Raw genomic sequence first — 20,037 nt, 5'->3', positions numbered from 1 at the left:
TTTAACTCCTCCACTTGGGGCAGGATCGCATCCCCGACCTGGAGAGGGCACGCAACCCTTTTCCGACTGAGGACCATGGTCTCAGATTTGGAGGTGCTGATTTTCTCCAGTGATAGTTGGAGATCACGGCTTGATGAAGCCAACAGAACCACTTGGACTCAATGTCCCCCGTCTCCTCCGGAACATGAGCAAAGTTCAGAGGTGGGAGTGGAAACTCCTTCTGACAGGGAATTCTGCCAGACGTTCCCAGCAAACCTCACAATATGTTTGGGCCTGAAAGGTCAGACCAGCGTCTTCCCCCACCATCGGAGCCAACTCACCACCAGGTGGTGATCAGTTGACAATGCCGGACCAGCACTTCGGCACTTTCCACCGCGGTGGACAGCAGAAAGGTCACGCTGGCCGACGAGAACCTCGCTGGACGTTAGGGGATACGGAAGGATGTTTGGTAGCATCGCTTAATACATTTAATACCAACATCAGTAAACTAATTAGATAATTGTAGCCGTGTTTCCTAATGAAGACAAACTGTACTAGCGGAGCAGCTCTTTTCGCTGATGCTATGTGTGCTTCGCGGTTCCACTTGGGTCCACAACCAGTGCCACGACCTGCAGCACCTCGACTTGAAAAGACCAGCGCAACAAATATGACACTGTCTGATCAAAAATATTGCTTAAACATAAGATGGGCAATAGAGGTCTGCTCCAGAGGTGGGTAGAGTAGACCAACATTGTCAAGTAGGAGTACTGTTACTTGACAATGTGATTCAAGTAAATAGTATCCATTCCTTTTCCATACCGCTTCTTCTCATTAGGGTCGTGGGTGTGCTGGAGCCAATCCCAGCTGTCTTCGGGCGAGAGGCACCCTGAACTGGTCGGCAGCCAACTGCAGGGCGCAGAGAAACAATTTGCACTCACATTCACACCTATGGGCAAGTCTTCAATCAACCTACCATGCATGTTTCTGGGATGTGGGGGGAAACTGGTGTGCCTGGAGAAAACCCACACAGGCACGGGGAGAACATGCAAACTCCACACAGGCGGGGCCGGGATTTGAACCCTGGTCTTCAGAACTGTGAGGCAGATGTGCTGACCAGTCGCACACTGTGCCGCCAGCTGTTGTTTTTGTTCGTCTAAATGTAAACAAGAGTAGCGTGCCGTTGCCTTCTTAAAAACGGGGACCACCGCCAATCCAGAGGCACTGTCCCTGATGTCCAAGCGATGTTGCAGAGGCGTGTCAACCAGGACAGCCCCACAACATCCAGAGCCTTTAGGAACTCCGGGCGAATCTCATCCACCACTGGGGCCTTGGCACCAAGGAGCTTTTTAACCAACTCAGTGACCACCTCAGAGACCCCAGACACTGCTTCCTCATGGGAAGGCGTGTCGGTGGAATTGAGGATGTCTTCGAAGTATTCTCCCCACCCACTCACAACGTCCCGAGTCGAGGTCAGCAGCGCCCCATCCCCACTATACATTGATGGTGCACTGCTTCCCCCTTCTGAGATGCCGGATGGTGGACCAGATTTCCTCGAAGCAGTCCAGAAGTCTCACAGTTCTGAGGACCCGGGTTCAATCCCTGGCCCCGCCTGTGTGGAGTTTGCATGTTCTCCCCGTGCCTGCGTGGGTTTTCTCCGGGCACTCCGGTTTCCTCTCACATCCCAAAAACATGCATTAATTGGAGACTCTAAATTGCCCGTAGGCGTGACTGTGAGTGCAAATGGTTGTCTGTTTCTATGTGCCATGCGATTGGCTGGCAACCAGTTCAGGGTTGTCCGATGACAGCTGGGATAGGCTCCAGCACGCCCGCGACCCGAGTAAGGAGAAGCGGCTCAGAAAATGGATGGATGGATGGATAATAAGAAGAATAAATAAATAATAATAATAGTAATAATACATGAAACTTATACAGCGCTTCTCAAGACACTCAAAGACGCTTTGCACTAATCAGATGACAATAACAGTGAGGTGAGTGAGCAGAAAACCCTGGTGGCGGGGGCTGGTGTCAGTGATGCTGTCCACCACGGTGGAATGCAGAAAAATCACGCTGGCCGCTAGAACCTAGCTGGACTTTAGGGGAAGCGGAAGGATGTTCATTAGATGAGCTCACTGCACGCATATTCACGAGTCACAACCAAAGCCGGGTGTTCAAGAGCTTGCTGAGAGAGAGATAGGTAGGTGATAATTTAACTTACCGTAATTTTTCGTGTATAATGTGCAATTTTTTTCCCCCCCAAAATTGTCAAAAGTCAATAGTGCGCATTATACATAGGTATAGGGGCAAATAAAAAAAACTTTAACATTTTATAAATGTATGCCACCATCAAGTGGTTATAAAAAGAAAGTGTCGCTTACACTTTCATTCCAATATGACAGGGGTACGTACGTATGACTGCATGTATGTACAGTTGTGCTCATAAATTTACATACCCTGGCAGAATTTTGAATATGACTCACTGAACAACAACCATCATTAATTTCTTAATGGTTATGTTTTGTTTAATGATAATGCTTTTCTGAAGTGCTTGACCGTTTAATTTGAATCCCATTAAAATAAAATTAAATGTGTTTCGCCTGGTCCTTGTTTTCTTTAAAGAATTGTACCCATCTTACAGATTCTGCCTGTCTAATCAAACATATGAGCACAACAGTGTGTATTCTAATTTATCAATAAAAAAGTAGGGCTGTTAATTTCAAAATAAGAGCAAGTAAATTAAAAAAAAGGATTGCTTGCTCAAATGAAGTGCTCAATTTCAGAATAATTATTAACAAAATACAGATACTTCATGTTTTGATCATATGGGTAGAAGCAAAATCATGCATTGTAAAAATGCTTTATACATAGGTCAAAGGGTTTTCCAGAATTTTGAGGACAATATTTGGGGTGCGTATTATACATGGGTGCGCATTATACACGAGAAATTACGGTAATTATTATATAGATTTTTTAAATCTCCCTGCCTTTCCTCGTTTACAATACGTGATGACAACAACAAGACATAGTCCTTAGGTGAATGTGTTGAGTGAATGTGAACCTCAGGGATGGAACATTAACTGAAGGAAGCACTTGGATGATTTTGTGAAAAATAACTAAACGATTCAGTGAACGAATCTTCTGAACAAATCTTTTTAAAAGACTGATTCGAATGATTCAGTACAAGCAAAAGAACTGCCGTGCCCATCATGAGTGACTTATCCAAAGCAGGTCCTGAGCGCACAGGCGGAACCTCAGGACAATGTGCTCGCATATTAGTCCGCCGCGGACTAATATTCACACTTACATCTGTGTGGATGGTGGATGTGTGGAATGGATCCACCTGCCAGTGTTCATGGAATACGAAACAGCATATGACGACGGCAACCCCCCCCACTGGAAAAACTCATCGGATCCATATGATTCACGTAAATGGCCTATTCTGAGTTCAAAACAGCAAATTTCACCGAAAGGCGACTGATTTACACGTATGCTATACATCACCATGCTTCCTCGACAATTATCATGACTCACAAAAAGGGTTGCTACTTTGTTTACTTTTTTTCCAGTTTTTATAAATGCAGAATTCAATTCTTGAGAGAGAAAATCAAAATGTTTTTGGTCGATAAATATACTTTGTGTTGGACATATTCATATAATAGCCAGGAGCGCAACATATATTTAAATCTGTATCATTTGGGGTAGAACTTTAAAAAAAAAAATAATTATGTTGGCTCGGCATGCCGAGTGCTAATTAGAGCATACGAGCACCAGCTGTGGTCTCGTCACCTGCTATAATAGCTCCTCTAGTCAGTCCCCTTAACAACTGTCACTGAAGTGATGGCTGCTGTTTGGTTCTTGGTTGTTTTGGTACATGCTGTCTTGATGGAAAAAGGTGGTTATTAGCATTTCTTGAACCATATTTGTGTTGGAAACAGAATGTTTGCATCTCCAAATACTGAAATGAGCTTGTGTCTTCAGGCCTTTGTTTTCCAGCTGGGGTTAAACAAGATGAGTCCAATACTCTGGTTAAAAAAGGTGTTCCAGGTGGGAGCATTATTCCATCAATCTATTTTCTATACAGCTTATCACCACTATAGTTGTGGGCATGGTGGAGTCTATCCTCTCTATCTTTGGGTGAAATCTATTTGTGAGCGGCAAGGGCCAAAAGAACGACGCCTTCAGCCGCGACCAGCCGAGCCACATGAGCGGCAAGGGCCAACAGAACGACTCCAACCACAAACCGAATGAGAATCTTCACGTCTGACATGTGCAACAGCTACCAGAATGACAGAATGGATGATGATGACTCAACAGACGGTGTGTTCGCTGTGAATGTTTGAAGTGTACCGTTGTCTTGATGGCTGCAGCATGATTGAAGGTTGATTGATCTCAGTTTCATGTAACATCTGTCTGACAATTAAAACATTTTACCTTGATACTATTTTTGGGATAAACTGTTTCAAGTGATTGTATGCTAAAAAGACTACTAGCCTACAGGTACATGGGAGTATTGTGAAAATGTTTCAGTATAAAATGAAAACTATATCAGTCTGCAAATGCCAAAGGCATGAAAAAGGTGACAAAATATTTTGGGGTGTCCCCGAGTCCTTGCAGAGAATAGTTTTGGATTTTAACAAACTCGGCAATCTGGAAGAGGCACGAGTACAATAAGGCAAAAAAAAAAAATACATTTCGTGCAGAAAAACTTAATTGACAGTTGATTTACAAACTTAAAATTAAATTTGCCTTTAGTTTTTATTTTTTTGTTCTGGCCTCGAGCTTTAACCAGGCCCATCTGCCTCCTTCAAGCTGTGCCACACACAGCATCCTCTTTAAGCACTCTCATTCTGGAAAAGAATTGGCTCAAATCATCTGTTTCACTTCATGTTTTTCACCATTACAACTTCAAAAGCTAATCCCAAATGCATCCTCCCAGAAAATATTAAGTACAATATTTTCAGTTTTTATTGGCCATTTCTGAATTCCCTCAGGTAGGCGCTACTGATCAATGCAAACTAGAACGAGCAGACATTCTAACAGCTTCTTCCCTCTCGCAATCAACTTCTTAAGCACGTAACCTACAATTCCATTGCAACATGCTTGCAATTTTTTTTCTTTTTGTCGTTTGTTGTCACATTTCTGTCGGGCCAATGATATATTACTCATGCACTCCCTGTAGTAGTCTCACCACGCTGCACTATTTGCATATCTGATGTTGACCAATACTGCCCACTCATGCCAGAGTAGCATCTGCTCCATTTGCACACTGACAGAGGAGTATCTGCACCATCTGCACAATCAACATTGTCCAAGATTATCGTACTACTCTGAAGTCTTGGCGCCCTTTGCACAATGGTCATTGCACCGGACTCTTGCAATATTAGTCATTCGAACTGCTCCAAGTGCTAGAGGACTGCATCTTTTTGCACAATTGTCAAACAAAAAAAACAAAAAATGTACCGGCATTATCAGATAACTAGCAACCCTTTATTGATCAGTGAATGTTTTTCTTAATGTCTTTGTCGCAAAAGTGTTTGTCAATTGACTCGTTTTACAAGAGCGGCTCCAATTACCGGAGACGAATTCCTCGTGTTTTTTGGACATACTTTGCAAATAAAGATGATTCTGATTTGAAGTTCATTCTGTTGTGACACAGTCCTTAGCGCTCCATCGCGTAATATATTTAACACTAACATCAGTAAACTAGATAATTGTAGCCGCGTTTCCTAATGAAGACAAAATGTACTAGCGGATCAACTCTTTTCGGCGATGTTACGTGTGCTCCGCGGTTCCACTTGGGACCACAACCAGTGCCACGAGCCGCAGCACCTCAATGCGAAAAGACCAGCGCAACAAATACGACATTGTCTGATCTGGTGAGCAAAATTGGTGCTTAAACGTAAGAGTAGTAATAGCGGATGTCCGCTCCGAAGGTGGGTTGAGTAGCTAAACATTGTCCTCAAGTAAGAGTACTGTTACTTGACAATGTGACTCAAGTAAATAGTATCCAGCCATTTCATTTTCCAAACCGCTTCTCCTCACTAGGGTCGCGGGCGTGCTGGAGCCTATCCCAGCTATCTGCGGGAGAGAGGTGTGGTACACCCTGAACTGGTCGCCAGCCAATTGCAGGGCACATAGAAACAACCATTTGCATTCAAATTCACACCTACGGGCAATTTAGAGTCTTCAATCAACATACCATGCATGTTTTTGGTATGTGGGAGGAAACCGGCGTGTCTGGAGAAAGCCCACATAGGCACGGGGAGAACATGCAAACTCCATACAGGCAGGGCCAGGATTTGAACCCCGGTCCTCAGAACTGTGAGGCAGATGTGCTAACCAGTCGGCCACCAAGTAAATAGTAGTCCTCCAAAAAATGACTTGAGTAAGAGTAGAAAGAGAAATTATTAAGTACTGAGTAAATAGTGAGTAACATGATTATTTTAGGCGGCACGGTGGCCGACTGGTTAGAGCGTCAGCCTCACAGTTCTGAGGACCCGGGTTCAATCCCTGGCCCCGCCTGTGTGGAGTTTGCATGTTCTCCCCGTGCCTGCGTGGGTTTTCTCCGGGCACTCCGGTTTCCTCCCACATCCCAAAAACATGCATTAATTGGAGACTCTAAATTGCCCGTAGGCATGACTGTGAGTGCGAATGGTTGTTTGTTTCTCTGTGCCCTGCGATTGGCTGGCAACCAGTTCAGGGTGTACCCCGCCTCCTGCCCGATGACAGCTGGGATAGGCTCCAGCACGCCCGCGACCCTAGTGAGGAGAAGCGGCTCGGAAAATGGATGGATGGATGATTATTTTATTTTTTTTACTACAGCATGAATAAAAAATAAAATACAAAATAAAATGTGAATGTACACAAACTACTGACGATGTGTGTATTTATGCACAGTCAAAACTACAAAAAAATATCTGCAATTTACGGAATGGAATTTTCTCTGAAATATCTCAAATATCCACGTTTGTGCAGACAGTGCCAGACAAATAGTACAATACATGAAAGCTGTTGTTTTTCTTCGTCTAAATGTAAACAAGTAGCGCGCCGTTGCCTTCATGGTAACAATGACCTTCCCAAGATAGCCGCCACGTACACACGACGACCAACGGGACAGACTTATCTAGAGTGAATACCTATGTCTGGGAAGCCAAGATGTTGTGTGAGGTCATGTGACTTTCTTGTGTTGTTTGATTGGTGAACTTGACTTAACCGTCACAGGCACTTAAATTAGATGACGAAAATAGCGCCCGATGCGGAAGTCGAAGTAGTAGTCTCGCGCATGAAATAGTTGATAAATAAGCAATAATTGATAACTAAAAGTAGCGAGCAACATTTAGATCGGAGTAGAAGTAAAAAAAAGTGAAAGAATCTTTTCAACAAATCTTTTTAAATGACTGATTCGAATGGGCGGCACGGTGTTCTACTGGTTAGAGCGTCTGCCTCACAGTTCTGAGGACTGTGGTTCAATCCCCCGGCCTCGCTTGTGTGGAGTTTGCATGTTCTCCATGTGCCTGCGTGGGTTTTCTTCAGGCACTCCGGTTTCCTCCCACATCCCAAACACATTCATGGTAGGTCAATTGACGACTCTAAATTTCCCGTGTGTGCGAATGGTTGTTTGTTTATGTGTGCACTGCGATTGGCTGGCAACCAGTTCAGGGTGTACCCCGCCTCCTGCCCGATGATAGCTGGGATAACCTCAAGCACTCCCGCGACCCTTGTGGGGATAAGCGGCTCAGAAAATGGATGGAGGGATGATTCGAATGATTCAGTACAATCAAAATTACTGCCGTGCCCATCATGAGTGACTTATCCAAAGCAGGTCACGAGCGCACAGATGGAACCTCAGGCCAATGCGCTCGCATATTAGTCCGCTGCAGAGTAATATTCAAAATTACATCTGTGTGTGGATGGTGGATGTGTGGAATGGATCAACCTGCCAGTGTTCATGGAATGCGAATAGCATATGACGACAGCTACCCCCCAACCCAGGAAAAACTCATCGGATCTATACGATTCACGTAAATGACCTATTCTGAGTTCAAAACAGCAAATTACACCGAAAGGCGACTGATTTGCACGTATGCTATACATCACCATGCTTCCTCGACATGAATCTCTAATTAAAACTCACAAAAATGCTAGCTACTTTGTTTACTTTTTTTCTTCAAGTTTTTAGCAAATGCAGAATCCAATTCTTTAAAGAGAAAATCCAAATGTTTTTGGTCGATAAATATACTTTGTGTTGGATATGTTCATATAATAGCCAGGAGCTCAACATATATTTAAATCTGTATCATTTGGGGTAGAATTTTTTTTATTTTTTTATGTTGACTCGGCATGGCTAGTGCTAATTAAAGTCAACGAGCACCAGCTGTGGTCTCTTGTCACCTGCTATAAAAGCTCCTCTCGTCAGTCCACTTAACAACTGGCAATGAAGTGATGGCTGCTGTTTGTTTCTTGGTTATTTTTTTTGTGTATGCTGGTTTGCTGGCTAAAGGTGTTTATTAGCATTTCTTGAACCACATTTGTGTTGGAAACAGAATGTTTGCATCTCCAAATACTGGAATGAGCTTGTGTCTTCAGGCCTTTGTTTTCCAGCTCGGGTTAAACAAGATGAGTCCAATGCTCCGGTTAAAAAAGGTGTTCCAGGTGGGAGCATAATTCCATCTATTTTCTGTACAGCTTATAATCACTATAGTTGTGGGCATGCTGGAGTCTATCATAGCTTTCTTTGACTGAGATCTGTTTGTGATCTTAAGACTTGGTTTATTTGCTACAGATGTGCCTCACAATGATGTTTCATTTGAGTTTTGGCCTGGTGAATGCACAGGTTATTTTACCATCTGCCAGCAAGATGAAGTGCATTTAATTGTGCTGCCTCTCACGTGTAGTGTATATTGATTTGGATAAAAGTGTTATTTGAAAAGTGGGGTCAGCGTAAACTCATTTATGTGCTAATAGAAGCAAATGTTGCAATCATATAGGGCACCATGTCTCTCTATAGTTTTTGGAGAAGTGAATAAAACCCTTTCCCTTTGTTCTCTAGAATGCTTGCTACATTCAATAGGATGATAGTTATTTGGCCTGGAGAGTGTTAAATCGGCTGGGAAGGGTTTTGTCAGGCCGAGCCCATGCAACTTTGCCACCCTAGTGGGGTAAGGGGGCAGAGGGGTTTTGGGTGGCGCCAAGGTTTTTGAGCTTAGCAGGGAAACGAGAGCCAGATGAGAAGTCATGGCTTTTTCACTTTTTTAAGGGGACAAAAGACCAGTGTGGGAGAATAGACCACACATACTATTAAATTTCATCCTAAACTTTTATGTGGGCTAAAACCCAGTACATCAAAATAATCCCAAGCTTTTGCATTGTCTCACACAAAATCGTTAACGAATGCAATGATGGTTTCCTTTGTTTGGTGGAGCATGTCACTTAGGTTCCATGATTGACACAGTCGTGTCATCTGAGCAAAAACAATCATGTTCTTTTCAGACTTGGCAGTAGACATGTATAAGAAACGGTAATTGACGTCACGATATAAGCTTGGAACATTCATGCAGCGTTTGTATGTTTGAAAGCAGGAATTTAATGCACTAAATATTGCAGTCATTGGAATTCAGCTTGCAGTGACTCTTAAGTACGAGCAGGCTTCACTCGTGCTCCACAGCTGATCCCAGATCTGCTGCTTCACCGTAAGTAACCTTACTGGAGGTTAAAATGTCACCACAGGGCCTCTTCAAACTCTCCAGTGGGTTCATGGAAGGCCAGTTTAACTAATCCATTGTCTATTATTCTGAACTGCCACGTCGGTCATGAGGTTTTCAGAGTTTCGGTCATTTAGCTATCCACACTGAAAGGTCTTTATCGTGAAGTCACTGGGGGGGTGGGGGTTTATCTAGTTTTACTGGTACACTTGAGTTAAAATGTCCAGTGGTTTGTAGGCCTGGTCTGTTGGTTTAGGGTTCAGGGGTCGGAATGCAAAGGTCATGAGTTCGTGTGCCCTCAGTTAGATGAATCCTTTACATAGATTTAACAAATGGATGGAAGTTGTTGGAGAAAAACTGCTTTAGTCTATCACTCTTAATTTTGACTGACAACTAAAGTAGGATTTTTCTCCCTTGTTGGGGCGTTGAAGGACAAATGGAACTTGATGACGATGTGAGCGACAATGTGAAGAACGACTCCTTCGGCCACAACATGAGCGGCAAGGGCCAACAGAACGACTCCTACAGCCACAAGAGCGGCAAGGGCCAAAAGAACGACTCCTTCAGCCACGACCAGCCGAGCCACAACATGAGCGGCAAGGGCCAAAAGAACGACTCCTTCAGCCGCGACCAGCCGAGCCACAACATGAGCGGCAAGGGCCAAAAGAATGACTTCTTCAGCCACGACCAGCCGAGCCACAACATGAGCGGCAAGGGCCAACAGAACGACTACTTCAGCCACGACCAGCCGAGCCAGAACATGAGCGGCAAGGGCCAACAGAACGACGCCTTCAGCCACGACCAGCCGAGCCACAACATGAGCGGCAAGGGCCAAAAGAACGACGCCTTCAGCCACGACCAGCCGAGCCACAACATGAGCGGCAAGGGCCAACAGAACGACTACTTCAGCCACGACCAGCCGAGCCACAACATGAGCGGCAAGGGCCAAAAGAACGACGCCTTCAGCCACGACCAGCCGAGCCACAACATGAGTGCCAAGGGCCAAAAGAACGACGCCTTCAGCCACGACCAGCCGAGCCACAACGTGAGCGGCAAGGGCCAAAAGAATGACGCCTTCAGCCACGACCAGCCGAGCCACAACATGAGCAGCAAGGGCCCACAGAACGACTACTTCAGCTACGACCAGCCGAGCCACAACATGAGCGGCAAGGGCCAAAAGAACGACGCCTTCAGCCACGACCAGCCGAGCCACAACATGAGCGGCAAGGGCCAACAGAACGACGCCTTCAGCCACGACCAGCCGAGCCACAACATGAGCGGCAAGGGCCAAAAGAATGACGCCTTCAGCCACGACCAGCCGAGCCACAACATGAGCGGCAAGGGCCAAAAGAACGACGCCTTCAGCCACGACCAGCCGAGCCACAACATGAGCGGCAAGGGCCAACAGAACGATCCCTTCAGCCACGACCAGAGTGAGCATCTTCAAATGTCTGATGACATGAGCAACAGCTACCAGAATGACAGAATGGATGATGGTGTGTTCACTGTGAATGTTTGAAGTGTACAGTTGTCCTGATGGTTGTAGCATGATTGAAGGCTTTGTTCTGTTTCATGTAACATCTGTCTGACAATTAAAACATTTTACCTTAATACAATTTTTGGGAAAAACTGTTTCAAGTGATTGTGTATGCTAAAAAGAATGCTAGACTACAGGTACATGGGAGTATTGTGGAAATGTTTCAGTATAAAATGAATCCATCAGTTTGCAAATGCCAAGGGGATGAAAAAGGTGACAAAATATTTTGGGGGGGATCCCATAGTCTTTGCAGAGAATATTTTTGGATTTGAACAAATTAAGCAATCTGGAAGAGGTACGATGAGGCAAAAAAAAAATTTCGTGTAGAGAAACTTTATTTACACTGCTTAAGTAGATGTCGATTTACAAACTTAAAATTAAATTTCTTATTTTTTTTGTTCTGGCCTCCAGCTTGAGCCAGGGCAAACTCCACCTGATGCCTGCTTCAAGCTGTGCCACACAAATGGCATCCTCTTTAAGCACTCTCATTCTGGAAAAGAATTGGCTCTAATCATTGTTCCACTTCATTTTTTCACTATTACAACTTCAAAAGCTAATCCCAAATGCATCCTCCCGGAAAATAAGTACAATGCGTTACAGTTTTTATTGGCCATTTCTGAATTTGAGGTTCATTCTGTTGTGACACAATCCTTAGAGCTCCATTGCTTAATGTTAAACACTAACATGAGTAAAATTAAGGTAACTGTAGCCGCGTTTCCTAATAAAGACAAAATGTACTAGCGGAAAGACTCTTCGCCGATGTAACGTGTGCTTCGAGGTTCCACTTGGGACCACAACCAGTGCCACGAGCCGCAGCACCTCAATGCGAAAAGACCAGCGCAACAAATACATTGATCTGGTGAGCAAAATTGTTGCTTAAACGTAAGAGTTGCAATAGCGGCTGTCCGCTCCAGAGGTGGGTAGAGTAGCTATACATTGTCCTCAAGTAAGAGTACTGTTACTTGACAATGTGACTTGAGTAAATATTATCCAGCCATTTAATTTTCCATACCGCTTCCCCTCACAAGGGTCGCGGGCATGCTGGAGCCTATCCCAGCTATCTTCGGGCGAGAGGTGTGGTACACCCTGAACTGGTCACCAGTCAATTGCAGGGCACATAGAAACAACCATTCACGTTCACCTACAGGCAATTTGGAGTCTTCAATCAACCTGCCATGCATGCTTTTGGTATGTGGGAGGAAACTGGCATGCCTGGAGAAAGCCCACATAGGCACGGGGAGAACATGGAAACTCCACACAGGCAGGGCCTGGATTTGAACCCCGGTCCTCAGAACTGTGAGGCAGATGTGCTAACCAGTCGTCCACCAAGTAAATCATAGTCCTCCAAAAAATTACTTGAGTAAGAGTAAAAAGAGAAAATATTCAGTACTGAGTAAATCGTAACAAGATTTTTTTATTTTTTACTACAGCATGAACATCAATAAAAAATTAAATACAAAATAAAATGTGAATGTACACAAACTGATGTTGCTGTTTATGTGTGCCCTGCGATTGGCTGGCAACCAGTTCAGGGTGTACCCCGCCTCCTGCCCGATGATAGCTGGGATAGGCTCCAGCACGCCCGCGACCCTAGTGAGGAGAAGTGGCTCAGAAAATGGATGGATGGATGATTCGAATGATTCAGTACAATCAAAAGAACTGCCGTGCCCATCATGAGTGACTTATCCAAAGCACGGGCGCACAGGCGGAACCCCAGGCCAATGTCCTCGCATATTAGTCCGCCGCAGAGTAATATTCACAATTACATCTGTGTGTGGATGGTGGATGTGTGGAATGGAGCTACCTGCCAGTGTTCAAGGAATACGAAACAGCATATGATGACAGCGACAGAGACCACCCCCCAGGAAAAATTCATCGGATCTATACGATATACATAAATGGCCTATTCTGAGTTCAAAACAGCGAATTTCACCGAAAGGCGACTGATTTGCATGAATGCTATACATTACCATGCTTCCTCGACTATAATCATGACTCACAAAAATGCTTGCTACTTTGTTTACTTTTTTTCAGGTTTTTATCAAATGAAGAATCCAATTCTTTAAAGAGAAAATCCTTTGGGGTAGAATTTTATTATTATTTTTTTTATGTTGACTCGGCATGGGTCGTGCTAATTAGAGCCAACGAGCACCAGCTGTGGGCTCTTGTCACCTGCTATAAAAGCTCCTCGAGTCAGTCCTCTTAACAACTGTCACTGAAGCGATGGCTGTTGTTTGGCTCGTGGTTGTTTTGGTGCATGCTGTCTTGATGGATAAAGGTGGTTATTAGCATTTCTTGAACCATATATGTGTTGGAAACAGAATGTTTGCACCTCTAATTACTGAAATGAGTTTGTGTCTGCAGGCCTTTGTTTTACAGCTGGGGTTAAACAAGGTGCATCCAATCCTCTGGTTAAAAAAGGTGTTCCAGGTGGGAGCATTATTCCATCAATCTATTTTCTATACTGCTTATCATCACTAGGGTTGTGGGCATGCTGTATTCTATCCTAGCTATCTTTGGGTGAGTTCTGTTTGTGATCTTAAGACTTGGTTTATTTGATACAGATGTGCCTCACTGATATTTCACTTGAGTTTTTGGAACTTCTCCAGTCTTTGTTTTGCACTCTATTTTCACAACCTGAAATTGAGCCAAGGTACCCATTTTACTTTAGGAAAGTGTTTGCGTGTGTGTTATGCACTGAAAAGTTCACTTTTAAATTTACTTGGTGTTAAATCACAGCCTGTTTAGTTAATTACAGAGCTTCAGTTATATGAGCAAAGTAGTCGAAATGTATTTGAGTAAATTCTAAATAAACCAAAGGTAAAAAGTACTCCAAATAACCACCTTAGCAGAAGTATTCAGTAAAAAAAAAATATATATATATATAAAAATTTTTGTAAATCAGAGCTAGAGACAATGTTCAAATTCAGATATTGCCCAACATAATTTATTGGTCTAGTGCAGTGATTCCAAACCAGTGTGCCGGGCACGTTGGTGTTCTGTGAGCACTGTTCAGGTGTGCTATGGGAATTTTTGTTTAAATTTTTTTTAAACTTATTTTAAAATTATTTCCAAGAAATGTTTCTTTATTCTTCTCTTTATGCCAGTGAGGCATAGTGACAGACGCAATGAATAAATGCTCTTCTATTAGATGACAGTAAGTATATACAGTAATGGTTTACTTTTTCTTACATTTTTGTTTGGTGTGCCGTGAAATATTTAAATTGTAAAATGTTCCTTGGCTTCATACAGGTTGGAAGTCACTGGTCAAGCGTAACCAATGTAAACCACATACCCCTGCTTTCACTATACATGGCAAACATTTTGTCACGGTTTTACAATCTTACATAGTATGGAAGGGGACCCCAACGTTATCACTGGGCAATTGTTTTGGCTAACACCAAAAGATACAGAACACAATTGTGTAAAAGCTTAGCGCTATGTATTCACAATTCAACAGTACGTAGTTCTCGTTACACATTTTTAGCAATTTTAAAATGCTAAAACTCCTGTTTACTTCTGCGCTAATTGAAGCAAATGTTGCAATCAAAGCTGTATCTCATATAGGGCGCCATGTCTCTCTATAGTTGTTTTTGGAAAAGTGATTAAAACCCTATCCCTCTGTTCTCTAGAATGCTTGCTACATTCAATAGGATGATCGTTCTTTGGCCTGGAGTGTTTAATCGGCTGGGAAGGGTTTTGTCAGGCCGAGCCCATGAGGCTCTGCCAACTTCGTGGGGTAATGGGGTAGAGGGGGTTTTGGGTGGCGCCAAGGTTTTTGAGCTTAGCAGGGAAACGAGAGCCAGGTGAGAAGTCATGGCTTTTTCACCTTTTTAAGAAGGGGACAAAAGACCAGTGTGGGAGAATAAACCACAACTACTACTGAATTGTATCCTAAACTTGTGGGCTAAAACCCAGCACATCAAAATAATTCCCAGCTTTTGCATTGTCTCACACAAAATCGTTAACGAATGCAATGATAGTTTCCTTTGTTTGGTGGCGCATGTCACTTAGGTTCCATGATTGACAGTCGTGTCATCTGAGCTAAAACAATCATGTTCTTTTTAGACTTGGCAGTAGACATGTATAAGAAACGGTAATTGACGTCACGATATAAGCTTGGAACATTCATGCAGCGTTTGTATGTTTGAAAGCAGGAATTTAATGCACTAAATCTTGCAGTCATTGGAATTCAGCTTGCAGTGACTCTTAAGTACGAGCAGGCTTCACTCGTGCTCCACAGCTGATCCCAGATCTGCTGCTTCCCAGTAAGTAACCTTACTGGAGGTTAAAATGTCACCACAGGGGCTCTTGAAGAAGAATCATCTTTTATTGTCATGAACATGCATGCACATGAAATTTGTTCTCTGCATTTAATCCATCACAGTGAACACATACACATGTTAGTGGAACACACTGGAGCAGGGGGCAGCTGAAGCGCCCGGGGAGCATTTCGGGGTATCGGTGTCTTGCTCAAGGACACCACAGCCGTGAGTCCGGAGGATGTTGGCGGATGGTCCCGTCGGGGTTTTGAACCTAGGTCCCCCATGGTGGCAGGCGATGATCTTAACCATTGGGCCACGGCTGCCCTATGGTTCAAACTCTCCAGTGGGTTCATGGAAGGCCAGTTTAACTAATCCATTGTCTATTATTCTGAACTGCCACGGTCATGAGGTTTTCAGAGTTTCGGTCATTTAGCTATCCACAGTGAAAGGTCTTTATCGTGAAGTCACTGGGGGGGTGGGGGTTTATCTAGTTTTACTGGTACACTTGAGTTAAAATGGCCAGTGGTTTGTAGGCCTGGTCTGTTGGCTTAGGGTTCAGGGGTCGGAATGCAAAGGTCATGAGTTCGTGTGCCCTCAGTTAGATGAATCCTTTGCATAGATTTAACAAATGGATGGCAGTTGTTGGAGAAAAACTGCTTTAGTCTATCACTCTTAATTTTGACTGACAACTAATGTAGGATTTTTCTCCCTTGTTGGGGCGTTGAAGGACAAATGGAACTTGATGACGATGTGAGCGACAATGTGAAGAACGACTCCTTCGGCCACAACATGAGCGGCAAGGGCCAACAGAACGACTCCTACAGCCACAAGAGCGGCAAGGGCCAAAAGAACGACTCCTTCAGCCACGACCAGCCGAGCCAGAACATGAGCGGCAAGGGCCAACAGAACGACGCCTTCAGCCACGACCAGCCGAGCCACAACATGAGCGGCAAGGGCCAAAAGAACGACTACTTCAGCCACGACCAGCCGAGCCACAACATGAGCGGCAAGGGCCAAAAGAATGACGCCTTCAGCCACGACCAGCCGAGCCACAACATGAGTGCCAAGGGCCAAAAGAACGACGCCTTCAGCCACGACCAGCCGAGCCACAACGTGAGCGGCAAGGGTCAAAAGAATGACGCCTTCAGCCACGACCAGCCGAGCCACAACATGAGCGGCAAGGGCCAACAGAACGACTACTTCAGCTACGACCAGCCGAGCCACAACATGAGCGGCAAGGGCCAAAAGAACGACGCCTTCAGCCACGACCAGCCGAGCCACAACGTGAGCGGCAAGGGCCAAAAGAATGACGCCTTCAGCCACGACCAGCCGAGCCACAACGTGAGCGGCAAGGGCCAAAAGAACGACGCCTTCAGCCACGACCAGCCGAGCCACAACATGAGCGGCAAGGGCCAAAAGAATGACGCCTTCAGCCACGACCAGCCGAGCCACAACATGAGCGGCAAGGGCCAACAGAACGACGCCTTCAGCCACGACCAGCCGAGCCACAACATGAGCGGCAAGGGCCAAAAGAACGACTCCTTCAGCCACGACATGAGCGGCAAGGGCCAAAAGAACGACTCCTTCAGCCACGACCAACCGAGCCACAACATGAGCGGCAAGGGCCAAAAGAATGACGCCTTCAGCCACGACCAGCCGAGCCACAACATGAGCGGCAAGGGCCAACAGAATGACTACTTCAGCCACGACCAGCCGAGCCACAACATGAGCGGCAAGGGCCAAAAGAACGACGCCTTCAGCCACGACCAGCCGAGCCACAACATGAGTGCCAAGGGCCAAAAGAACGACGCCTTCAGCCACGACCAGCCGAGCCACAACATGAGCGGCAAGGGCCAAAAGAACGACGCCTTCAGCCACGACCAGCCGAGCCACAACATAAGCGGCAAGGGCCAACAGAACGACTACTTCAGCCACGACCAGCCGAGCCACAACATGAGCGGCAAGGGCCAAAAGAACGACGCCTTCAGCCACGACCAGCCGAGCCACAACATGAGCGGCAAGGGCCAAAAGAATGACGCCTTCAGCCACGACCAGCCGAGCCACAACATGAGCGGCAAGGGCCAACAGAATGACTACTTCGGCCACGACCAGCCGAGCCACAACATGAGCGGCAAGGGCCAAAAGAACGACGCCTTCAGCCACGACCAGCCGAGCCACAACGTGAGCGGCAAGGGCCAAAAGAATGACGCCTTCAGCCACGACCAGCCGAGCCACAACGTGAGCGGCAAGGGCCAAAAGAACGACGCCTTCAGCCACGACCAGCCGAGCCACAACATGAGCGGCAAGGGCCAACAGAACGACGCCTTCAGCCACGACCAGCCGAGCCACAACATGAGCGGCAAGGGCCAAAAGAACGACGCCTTCAGCCACGACCAGCCGAGCCACAACATGAGCGGCAAGGGCCAACAGAACGATGCCTTCAGCCACGACCAGAGTGAGCATCTTCAAATGTCTGATGACATGAGCAACAGCTACCAGAATGACAGAATGGATGATGGTGTGTTCACTGTGAATGTTTGAAGTGTACAGTTGTCCTGATGGTTGTAGCATGATTGAAGGCATTGTTCTGTTTCATGTAACATCTGTCTGACAATTAAAACATTTTACCTTAATACTATTTTTGGGAAAAACTGTTTCAAGTGATTGTGTATGCTAAAAAGAATGCTAGACTACAGGTACATGGGAGTATTGTGGAAATGTTTCAGTATAAAACGAATCCATCAGTTTGCAAATGCCAAGGGGATGAAAAAGGTGACAAAATATTTTGGGGGGGATCCCATAGTCTTTGCAGAGACTATTTTTGGATTTGAACAAATTAAGCAATCTGGAAGAGGTACGATGAGGCAAAAAAAAAATTTCGTGTAGAGAAACTTTATTTACACTGCTTAAGTAGATGTCGATTTACAAACTTAAAATTAAATTTCTTATTTTTTTGTTCTGGCCTCCAGCTTGAGCCAGGGCAAACTCTACCTGATGCCTGCTTCAAGCTGTGCCACACAAATGGCATCCTCTTTAAGCACTCTCATTCTGGAAAAGAATTGGCTCAAATCATTGTTCCACTTCATTTTTTCACTATTACAACTTCAAAAGCTAATCCCAAATGCATCCTCCCGGAAAATAAGTACAATGCGTTACAGTTTTTATTGGCCATTTCTGAATTTGAAGTTCATTCTGTTGTGACACAATCCTTAGAGCTCCATTGCTTAATGTTAAACACTAACATGAGTAAAATTAAGGTAACTGTATCCGTTTTTCCTCATGAAGAAAAAATGTACTAGTGGATAGACTCTTCGCCGATGTAACGTGTGCTTCGAGGTTCCACTTGGGACCACAACCAGTGCCACGAGCCGCAGCACCTCAATGCGAAAAGACCAGCGCAACAAATACGACATTTCTGATCTGGTGAGCAAAATTGTTGCTTAAACGTAAGAGTTGCAATAGCGGCTGTCCGCTCCAGAGGTGGGTAGAGTAGCTATACATTGTCCTCAAGTAAGAGTACTGTTACTTGACAATGTGACTTGAGTAAATATTATCCAGCCATTTAATTTTCCATACCGCTTCTCCTCACAAGGGTCGCGGGCATGCTGGAGCCTATCCCAGCTATCTTCGGGCGAGAGGTGTGGTACACCCTGAACTGGTCACCAGTCAATTGCAGGGCACATAGAAACAACCATTCACGTTCACCTACAGGCAATTTGGAGTCTTCAATCAACCTACCATGCATGCTTTTAGTATGTGGGAGGAAACTGGCATGCCTGGAGAAAGCCCACATAGGCACGGGGAGAACATGGAAACTCCACACAGGCAGGGCCTGGATTTGAACCCCGGTCCTCAGAACTGTGAGGCAGATGTGCTAACCAGTCGTCCACCAAGTAAATCATAGTCCTCCAAAAAATTACTTGAGTAAGAGTAAAAAGAGAAAATATTCAGTACTGAGTAAATCGTAACAAGATTTTTTTATTTTTTACTACAGCATGAACATCAATAAAAAATGTAATACAAAATAAAATGTGAATGTACACAAACTGATGTTGCTGTTTATGTGTGCCCTGCGATTGGCTGGCAACCAGTTCAGGGTGTACCCCGCCTCCTGCCCGATGATAGCTGGGATAGGCTCCAGCACGCCCGCGATCCGAGTGAGGAGAAGCGGCTCAGAAAATGGATGGATGGATGATTCGAATGATTCAGTACAATCAAAAGAACTGCCGTGCCCATCATGAGTTACTTATCCAAAGCACGGGCGCACAGGCGGAACCCCAGGCCAATGTGCTCGCATATTAGTCCGCCGCAGAGTAATATTCACAATTACATCTGTGTGTGGATGGCGGATGTGTGGAATGGATCTACCTGCCAGTGTTCAAGGAATACGAAACAGCATTTGATGACAGCGACCGAGACCACCCCCCAGGAAAAATTCATCGGATCTATACGATATACATAAATGGCCTATTCTGAGTTCAAAACAGCGAATTTCACCGAAAGGCGACTGATTTGCATGTATGCTATACATTACCATGCTTCCTCGACTATAATCATG

The 20,037-nt window shown here is 45.0% G+C and overlaps 3 protein-coding genes and 1 long non-coding RNA gene across 9 annotated transcripts in view; 3 read left to right on the top strand and 1 right to left on the bottom strand.

Moving 5' to 3' along the window:
• LOC133467910 (uncharacterized) overlaps positions 1 to 20,037 on the bottom strand; it is a 152,851-nt gene that overhangs the window by 51,505 nt on the left and 81,309 nt on the right. The gene's annotated exons all lie outside the window — the stretch shown is intronic.
• On the top strand, positions 3,738 to 4,417 carry LOC133467923 (uncharacterized). Its single transcript, XR_009785327.1, has 2 exons — positions 3,738 to 3,868; positions 3,955 to 4,417. It is a non-coding gene; the product is annotated as an uncharacterized LOC133467923 (long non-coding RNA).
• On the top strand, positions 8,356 to 11,293 carry LOC133467918 (hornerin-like). Of its 3 annotated transcripts, XM_061753084.1 has the most exons (3): positions 8,391 to 8,628; positions 9,555 to 9,665; positions 10,109 to 11,293. In XM_061753084.1, the coding sequence occupies exon 3, from the start codon at positions 10,114 to 10,116 to the stop codon at positions 11,194 to 11,196; it is 1,083 nt and encodes a 360-aa protein (XP_061609068.1). In that variant the 5' UTR covers positions 8,391 to 8,628; positions 9,555 to 9,665; positions 10,109 to 10,113; the 3' UTR covers positions 11,197 to 11,293. The 3 variants fall into 3 exon arrangements, with proteins under 3 accessions (XP_061609066.1, XP_061609068.1, XP_061609067.1); XM_061753082.1 differs by lacking the exon at positions 9,555 to 9,665 and having other exon boundaries at positions 8,356 to 8,476; XM_061753083.1 differs by lacking the exon at positions 9,555 to 9,665.
• On the top strand, positions 13,392 to 18,117 carry LOC133467912 (hornerin-like). Of its 2 annotated transcripts, none has more exons than XM_061753075.1 (3): positions 13,392 to 13,492; positions 13,579 to 13,734; positions 16,207 to 18,117. In XM_061753075.1, the coding sequence occupies exon 3, from the start codon at positions 16,212 to 16,214 to the stop codon at positions 18,018 to 18,020; it is 1,809 nt and encodes a 602-aa protein (XP_061609059.1). In that variant the 5' UTR covers positions 13,392 to 13,492; positions 13,579 to 13,734; positions 16,207 to 16,211; the 3' UTR covers positions 18,021 to 18,117. The 2 variants fall into 2 exon arrangements, with proteins under 2 accessions (XP_061609059.1, XP_061609058.1); XM_061753074.1 differs by having other exon boundaries at positions 13,398 to 13,492; positions 13,579 to 13,644.

Source organism: Phyllopteryx taeniolatus, chromosome 18 (assembly GCF_024500385.1).
Source record: "Phyllopteryx taeniolatus isolate TA_2022b chromosome 18, UOR_Ptae_1.2, whole genome shotgun sequence".
NCBI classification, from domain to species: Eukaryota; Metazoa; Chordata; class Actinopteri; order Syngnathiformes; family Syngnathidae; genus Phyllopteryx; species Phyllopteryx taeniolatus.
Note: the sequence above shows the minus strand (reverse complement) of the source record. Positions and strands in the feature narration are given on the sequence as shown.